At 42.1% G+C, this 9,073-nt stretch overlaps 1 protein-coding gene and 1 long non-coding RNA gene across 5 annotated transcripts in view; one reads left to right on the top strand and one right to left on the bottom strand.

The window, feature by feature from the left end:
* Positions 1 to 9,073, top strand: part of LOC100748956 (visual system homeobox 2-like) — a 51,543-nt gene that overhangs the window by 25,272 nt on the left and 17,198 nt on the right. For 2 of the 4 annotated variants that reach the window (XM_024365685.2, XM_024365687.2), the window contains exons 3-4: positions 5,536 to 5,626; positions 6,587 to 6,716. In XM_024365685.2, the coding sequence (XP_024221453.1) occupies positions 5,536 to 5,626; positions 6,587 to 6,716 (221 nt within the window). The remainder of the gene's footprint in view (positions 1 to 5,535; positions 5,627 to 6,586; positions 6,717 to 9,073) is intronic. The other 2 variants (XM_024365686.2, XM_012382218.3) reach the window with 1 other exon arrangement.
* LOC117151326 lies at positions 2,144 to 9,067 on the bottom strand. The gene is made up of 4 exons (XR_004461154.1): positions 8,487 to 9,067; positions 8,188 to 8,385; positions 2,693 to 3,046; positions 2,144 to 2,606 (listed from the first exon to the last, which is right to left on the bottom strand). It is a non-coding gene; the product is annotated as an uncharacterized LOC117151326 (long non-coding RNA).

Raw genomic sequence — 9,073 nt, 5'->3', positions numbered from 1 at the left:
TTCACCGGATCGAGTCTTCTGTCCGGTGTCCAGTTGGATGCAATTTCAACGAATGGCGAGTCCAAAGGGCAGATGTTGACCCTATTGAAAACGTAAAACAAAGTAGATAGGAGTAAATTATGCGATTGAACGCGTGCGAAAATTTGTACAAAAATGCATTAGTATTTTCTGCTTCTTATTCTGATAATGATGAGATGAGTGACTTTCTTCAAGCAAATATTATGGCGGAATAGAAAAATCTTTGGAACACTGATATCGTTACCTACTATAACCAAAGAAAAAGAGTATCGCCTCGTACCGTCCACTTAACGGAAACGAAAGAAAAGTATATCGATGAATGGACGCCGTTGCCCGTCTATGAAACGTTAAACGCAATTTCATGGGGTTCGATCAGTGACGATAAGAGGCAGCATCAGGCAGGATTAGAATATCAATTATCGAAGAAACACAGGCCGTCGGTTTCTAAGAGGTTCTATTAGATACGAGCAGTCTGGCGCAAGCCAGCCAAGCAAGGCCACGGGTTTAAGGTCTTAACAGCTACTAAAGCAAAAGCTCCTTCTGTCTCGCTCTTAAGCACGGAAAACAAGCCGTGTTAGACGAAGGGGTGTATTGAGGGCCGCCATTGGCTATCCACGCTCCTTTATTGCCGGTTGCCTGGTAACCGGCTTGCCACCGACACACACCGATGGCAACCACCCTGCAACCACCCTGAAACCCGACAGCGCCGCGCACACCCTCGCTTAGGAACTCGCAACCACCACCACCACCACCACCAAGTATCGCCACCGTCTCTCGCCACCCTCTCCGCGATGCTCCACGAGCCAATGCATACACACGCACATTTTCTCAGCTACTCGGAACACACGCACACGTACATTCGCGTCAACCACCGTAAACGTGTGGGGATGTGCGATGGAATCTTCGTGTAATCGCCAAGAGTTGGTTGTGTGAGTGCGCGAAATAACACTGCCTGGTCTCAGCGTGTACGTACGCATGGCGTGAATATATTTAGCCAGGAAACTACCACTGTTTTCACGCGAGAGGGTGTTTCGAGAGCTGCCTCTCCGGCTGCCTCTGTGTGCACAAAGTCTGTGCTCCTGGCCGAGTAGACCGCAAAGTTTTCTCTGAAGTTGCTGGATTTCTTCCTTTTATCGGTGCTCCTGACAGCAGTTGAGGAAGATACTTTCCTGGATGATTGTGTTCCGCTGTTCGTAATCGCGGGCAGGACGTTGGGAGGAACGAAAGAAGGGGGTTGAAGTTTCTGGCTGCTGACTCTCCAAGTCGCGGCCTGTTTGATGTATGCTTTGGTCGCAGACTGCAACTTTGAAATTGATATACTTTACTACAGAAAATGAGCAAAGTTTGGAAAAAGACTTTGAGTTGCAAATTTCAAAGGAATGCTCGACATCCTGAAACTTGCGCCCCAAATATTCAGTTATTAATAATTGCGAGAGAACATAGTCTACAGACGCTATCTGTTTTCTGCAAAACTCACACTCAAATTCAGTCGTTCGATCGACCTTGTCCAATGTCATATTAAATCCAATAAAACGTTTCAGAGTGACGGTCAATTTGTTAGAACGACGACGACGTATACGAGCAAGCGTAATCTTGCGAGTTCTCTCATCGAGAAGATTAAAAACAATTGCTTCTGAAGTGGCTGTATGCGCAAACACGGTGTCTCCCTAGCGTAGTTCCCGAGGGAGGTCGCGACATCCCACGATATTCGAGGGCACTACGAACGGATTAGATCCAGGACAAATTAGAGGAGAGAGAAGCATCGGTCGCTGGGAAGCCGGGAATATATCAGGGTAGAGGGCAAACGTGTCCCGCTGGTCCCGTAATAGCTAACTGGATTTGATTAATCGATTTGGTTACAGCCTCCTACTTAGCCATCCTGACGCTTCCTGCCGTGTTTAATATCGATCATTCTCACGCGAGAATACGAGAATACGTCGTCATTCGCTATTTCTTTTCCACGATTGTGCGAGACGATCTAGTTAGGAGATGCTGTGCTGCGTCTCGAGCCGCAGATCTAAAATATCGTTCGACTTCTTCGTACAAAGAGAAAGAATTTTGTCTGGATTTGTTCCTTTTTTCTCGCTTAATCTCGTAGGATACGCTTGGAAAGAAAATACGAATAAACTTCAAACCCTCGATGCGATGTTATTAGCGTCAACTAGTCCGTACAAAATAATAATTGCAATTTATCGTAAGAATAATATGAAAAGATACACGGCAATTCGTACCTATGATATTTTCCATTAGTTGCGATGCAATACATATAGCAACACCATTTTCTTCAGGTTATTAGCATCCACTTGCGTCTACGTTCTCCGACGTGCAAAGCGATTGATTCGACGGCTTGCGGTAAATAAGCATACTTTAAAAGCCGGCAGCAGGAAGCAACGCGGTGCCGGGGTGGCGTAAAGAGGCCTCTCTACAATCTTGTGAAACAATGCATCGCGCGAGCTCCATGCTCGGTGTCTTAAGCTGTGCACAGTCGAGCCTCAAATATTTATTTTCCATTCGACTCCTTCATTTTTTGCATATGCGTGCATGCAAACTCATTGGCGTTGTTCGTGGAAAATATTGCAATCAGTGGTCTGTAAAGATAGGAAAAATATTTTTTACGTTCTTTCTTCAAACTCGACGAACGAAATGGTGATCACTCTTCGGTTGTTATGCTTACCATGTTATTTTAATTATCCTTTCGCTTTAATGAAAGTGATTCTGCCCGAAGCTGGTAGTTATGCTACGAGTCCAAGTCTTTTTACAAGATTGATAGAATAAATAGAGCAAAATTTATTTGACGCTCGGCTCAGAAAAGACGCTGCTGGATGGTATAGAGAGGCGCGTGTATGGGCAAGGAAGAAATGTTGGATAAAATTAAGCCGGCATGCAAGAAATTTGCTTGAATCCACTGAATGCGCCCGACGCTTCCTCATTAAGTTCTTCGTCTTCGTGACGACACAGCAGGAATACTTTCCTTCTTATCGACCGTGCCGAGATGAGAGTAACATTGGCGATAGTTTTCGTTAAGTAACTACAAACCGAAGAATAGTTGAAAACTCGATAGTTCTAACAAGGTATATAAGTATATCGAATTAATATAATTTTCTCGGATAATTAGGTGATTCCTAACCAAGTGAAACAAAAATCTATTGGAAAGAACGACGTTGTAAACGTCGCACAATATAGTTTAGAGTAAAAAACGATACGCTTTTCATCCCTGACGTTCTCTTTTTTTCTTTTTTTTTCTTTTTTCTTTTCAGCGAACTTCGTCAATGATTATAAAGCTATTCGTTTGACTTTGGAGAAGCGTTTTGAAAAAGCGACGAAGTGCAACGCGGACGAAAGCAAGAGAGCAGAATACAGACGCCAGCACAGAAAGGAAGGATTAACAATACATTTTAAAAGCCGCCTTCGCTATTTTCGCATACCATGTGTTCTATGTCGGTCGCGTTCATGAAACTGTTTTACTCAAACTTCGTCGAAATTTCTCTCTCGCCTTCTCTTTTCCAAGCTTTCGTGGCTTTCTCGGTGCTAACACATTTGGAAAACTAGCTTTGGTTATGCTTCCTTTTTCACAAAACTAAAGAACTTTAGTTTCGCGACATCCGTAACAACTTATCCAACGCAATTCTCAGTGTTAACTTCAACCATACATTTTCAGGCTAGATTAAGTCAGCAATGAAATATCGACGCAAAGGAAAGAAAGAGAAGACTTTTCGAAGCGATATCAAAGACCACTCGCTTACCTATCCATTCGCAAGCGACACAACGAGACAAAACACGAGTTACAAATTTGCGCGTACGATCTCAAAGGAACGTTTTTTAGAACTCACGCTCGTACACATTTAAGATCGTGCCATCCTTTCATTGTTTTTTCACGCGATTCTTATTATTTCGCTTGCGATAAAACTATCGCACACGATATTGCAAATGCGTTGCTACTAATGTGAACTGTGAAAACTTCGATGGAAATAATTCCGTAGGAAGAAATATGAAGATAGCCGTAGTAATCGTATCTATGTAACCGTGTGACGTTAGCAATGTGTTTCGTGGATCCAATTAGTCGAAGAACACATATAATTGGAATTAAGTTCTTAATTAATAGTTAATTAGCTGCCGGTAGTAGCGTCACCAACGGCTGGCAGCAGCAGCAACAACTGTAGTAACGAGTTAGCCCCGGGGAGAGGGATTCATTGTGGAGCGGCGCGCGCGCCACGAAGCCGGTTTTCGCTCATTAATTCGAAATTAATTTATAATTGATAATTATTTTCGGGCCATGGGTCCTATCCGTTTGCCATCTCGACGAACCTTTCTAATTTCCTGCCTCTCTTGTACGTAGAAAATTGCCATTTACCTTGGAAAGCATACACGAGCTGTCGAGTCACGAGCAGTATATATTTAAATGAAAAAGGAAAAAGAAAAGGTCGGAGAAATGTTTTTTTCCTTTCTTTATATCGTTGACATGCACACGCACGCGCCGTTAGCAGCACCCTCCCTAATTGGAGAACCTGGATTTTTGAGATGAAAATCCCGGTACTACGACCAGCTGGACAACAGGCTTTCCCGATATTTTTTCCCCCGACACTCCTATATTTTTTTTTTTTTTTTTCTACGTCAATTTTTTCCGCCCCGCCAGAGGTTGTTCCATCGAACTGTTCGAAATTCTGTTATCGGTAATAAATTTACCAGGTATTTTGCCGGAATATCGAGTGTCAAGTCCGCGCTGCGACAGTCGATATCGCGCATGGAAATTACGTTCCGATCTCCACGAGTTTTTCCGATCGAAACACGCATGTATACCTCGTCCCCGTTAATTGCGTTTCTTTTTTGTTCGGATCGAGTGGATAATGCTTTAAATGCGACGCTCTGCGAGTGCTGGACAAAGGGATGAACGATAAATGGAAAAATAGAATCGCATTACGTGCTTCTTAGTTGCGTGTCGATGCTTCAAAGGGTAAAATTGGAACATGAAAACGGATAAAAATGTTACGCGAATTTAGGTTGCGCGAAGCCCTCATCTTCCTTGTTTCCATCTATGCTGATGTCTCTGACAACCCGACTTTTTTCAATTGCCGAAAGAGACATTCTTTTCTATTCGATTCTCCTGACTCATCCTCGAAAGCTAGGTTAAAGAGTAAACGTTTTTCATTGTATTATCATTGATCACGATTAATCGTTAACGAAGGAAAGTCAAAGAAGGGATTGCGTGGACAAATAGAACCCGCATTCGATACAATTTGCATGAATACACGTGGTCTCGATTTATTGGCAAATCGGGTATAATGGGTAATTTGATCCTCGATGTACGCGCACGGATAGAATTCAGATCCGATGGATTATTGGACTGCGTTAATGATGATTTTTTGAAGGAAGGAGATACAGCTATAAATGCCATAAATTATGCACGGTTATTTAATCTACGTTCGCTTAACTACAACATCGTTAGCTTTGAAAAGTTAGTACATACCTATTATCCGTTTATTTTGTTGAAATTTAATAAATTTAATGATCTTGTTACAGGTGTCGGCCACAATATAGAATCCGGGAAAGATTTCACGGTCGACGGTCTCTCTGGTTTCAGTAAAAAGAAGAAGAAGAAACGCCGTCATAGGTGAGTGTCTCACCCGAATTTTCGTCGAGAACATTTTTTAGTTATCATTTGTGTTGCATCGAATTTTTCGCCATTTTTCGTAACTTTATTGTCGCCATTAATTTTGTCCGGCGCACTCTGTAAAAATTTTGATTGGAACGCAACGTGAAATCAGCGTGATAGAAATACGTGTGAATAATTAATAACCACTGGCAAAATTTTCGACGCAACGCTGAGAGCTATTCTTCCGCATTTTCGCTTGGTTATCCGCGGGTCTGCGAGACAATCGATCGCGTTTCAGTGATTTTCATTCGGCGATAATGATAAATTTATTCCAAACGAATATATCATTTTAGACTTTTCATCGTGTAATCGACGAGTCCCACCCCCGATAATGAGTTTTCAGCTATTTTGAAGTGACAGACAACCCGAATGCAATCACCGTTCCGCAATAATTGTATACCACGATGAACGAATTCAGACTTAAATTGATCGTTAAAAGATATATTTGTCGCTAGAAATCGATTCCATTGAAACGTTACATCACATAAGATATGTATTTGCGTATTATCGACAGAAAAGATTAAAAATTGATGTTGGAAACTGGTCGAACAGGTGAATGAAGAATTATTATATTCGTAAATTGAACGTAGACAAATTAAAATTTCTCACGGCTCGAATGTTTTATTGTAAAATTTATGAAATCTGTTTTAAATTCTGTAGGGGCAGATTAAAGATAGATTTACGCTGATTGATTTGTTCGAAATTTGTTTCGCCAAAATGTATAGAATTTAATCTTGCTTCGGCTGCATCAACCGATGAAATTGTTTTTCAATATTATTCGAACGATCAACTTTTTCTAGATCTATTTTCACTTACGAAATCAGTGTTTCATTTTCTGCGTGGCTTTTTTCTTTCGAGTGTAGGCTAGCTTTAAGGGAAAAGCTGTAATGGCATATAACTAGGTTCATACGGTTGTTGCTCCAGGACGATCTTCACGTCACAGCAGCTGGAGGAGCTGGAGGCAGCCTTCAAGGAAGCCCATTATCCTGACGTGTATGCTCGCGAGATGCTCAGCCTTCGAACCGATTTGCCCGAAGACAGGATACAGGTGAGCGAAAATCAAAAGACCTATGAAATCCGACCTTCTGACCCACGAATCGGACGGCTTCGATACTACCATTTCCTTGTGAAATTCGCGACTCAGGGGTATCGAGTTTCTTTGCGTAGATTCTCGTAAACCCGAATTGATCAAAGGCTATTACTTTTCTTCGTAACCATTAACTTTTTGTCGATGTTAAGGACTCGAAGACCGTACGTAATTTAGCTAAATATTTCATTGTTTAAACACTTAATATTTGTAACAAAGATTAAGATATTATGCTCCACAAGTTACGTGATTATAACGTTTCGAGGATTAATTAAATTAATTTGTGCAAAACAAGAAAACGCAACAGAACGAACAAGAATGGAAAATCTGATTGTAAACGCGTTAAAAAGGGGACCATTCTCAGTCGTGAATTACGTGAATTAGAACGTATAAATAATCGAAAGTGGTTGCTTTCAACGAGGAAACAAAGCTTCTAGCGTGCGTCGTTTTCATAATTTTCCTATTAAATTAACATACAATGCAATTCACTTCAATTACAGCTAACGTAAAATTTATAAAGACGTGTACAGTGAAGTCCTTAGGCTCGCTTTTCGTCGCGTCAAGCACTCGTTCTCGAATAGTTCGTAAATATTACACTGCGCAAAATTTCGACTATAATTCGCTATTAAAACCACAATCTGCTTTAACGATAATTTTGTTCATTAACGAAAATTAACAACGTAACACTCTCTTGGAAAATTTAACGTGCTATTCGTGACGATTATATGATATAATCAGTGGAAATATAAAGCTCCAATACGTTTTCGTGTAATTACTGCGTCGTTTTATCGTTGAAAATTTGGGCTCACAGCGACAACGAGGACGACTTTGTAAACAAATTTAACGCGTATTCGTTCATCAAAGAGAATCATTATCAATTAGTGCCCGGTGTTAGTTACATTTGTATAAATTACCATGCAATTAATTTCGTAAATTCATACGTTATCAACATAATGATGTAACAAAGGTATTATCTGTTTGTAATACTTTAATAAGCTAATTGACCGCAAAAATTTCTTTCATATAGCAATAATATTGTCTAAAAGTAGCCATAGATTTCTTTAACGAAAACGTAAGTTTTTCATCCCCTATCTGCTAGATCATGAATCAAACAACCCTATTATCCCTGCAATCTTATATAAGTCAGAGAACCTTGTTCTAGGACAACACCTCATAGAATACCGTAACAATTTACGAATCATCTACGCAACGAACCGCAACTTCTTCTTTACCCGATCACAAATGGCATCTTACTCGATGCCGTGGTGATATCGCGCGGAATTATCGACAGCATGCATAAAGCGGCGAAAGAACAGTCGCAAATGAAAGTGGTAAGGGTTGCAGTGGCGGCTGGTTGTCGGGGGTGGAGAATGGCAAGTCCAAAAGGCGCGACTATAAAAGGGAGAATTTTCCCGGGCTGACGGTTAGTTACCGCGGACTCGTGGAGTACCAGGCTGAGATAGGTTTCCGCATGGCGGACCCGGGACAAACTTCCCTTTCTCTCCCTGTTCCTCGTCCCTCATCCTCGCATCGTGATTTACCCCTCCGTCCTTGCTTCTTCTCTGCCTCGTTCTCCTTAATCCTTCGCGTCACTGTATCCTTTCACGAACAACATACGTGCGAACCATGCCTGCGAATTTAGACGGTCCGTGGAAAACGTCGAAACGGAGAACGAAGAAAAGAAAAATTCCAATCTCGAGCCTGTGCTAGGCATCGTAGAAAGACACCTACCTGACACGTGGGTGTGCACGTACGATAACGTCCATGAGTGTCTGTGCATAAATGTCCGCTGCACGTAGGTACATACACGCTACTAAATATATTTTTGTATAGGTAGGTATGTAACTGGAGAAACCAGGGTGACGAAGGTTAGAGGGATAACAGTGGTCCATGTAACAAGGGTGGCAAAGGAATCTCTAGAAGAGACAACACCAAAGGTAGAAAAGAAACGTCGAGGATACGTGCGACGAAGACGCGGCGGTTAGGTAAAATGAGGAGAAAGATCGCGAGAAAGAGGAAAAGGAGAATAAAAAGAGATGCAAGGGAAAGGGGTAGATAGGTAGGTACAGTCGAGTCGCGATTCACGGGGTTGTTGAAGCTTCGTGGCTGAAGCGTACAGGCGCGTATACAGAAAGAGAGGAGAAAGAGGGGGGGAAGGGAGAGAGAGAGAGAGAGAGAGAGAGAGAGAGAGGAAGAGAGTAACGGCGCCGTGAAACGACAAAGCGGCCATTGCAGGATGGGTGCGGTCCCGCGGGCCAATCAGAGAGACGAGTCGCGGACCGGTCGGCCAATCAGGCCGCGCCTTCCACCCGTCTTTT

This window comes from Bombus impatiens, unplaced genomic scaffold, assembly GCF_000188095.3.
Source record: "Bombus impatiens unplaced genomic scaffold, BIMP_2.2 scf_0146, whole genome shotgun sequence".
Lineage (NCBI taxonomy): Eukaryota > Metazoa > Arthropoda > Insecta > Hymenoptera > Apidae > Bombus > Bombus impatiens.
This window is presented reverse-complemented; position numbering and strand designations above follow the sequence as displayed.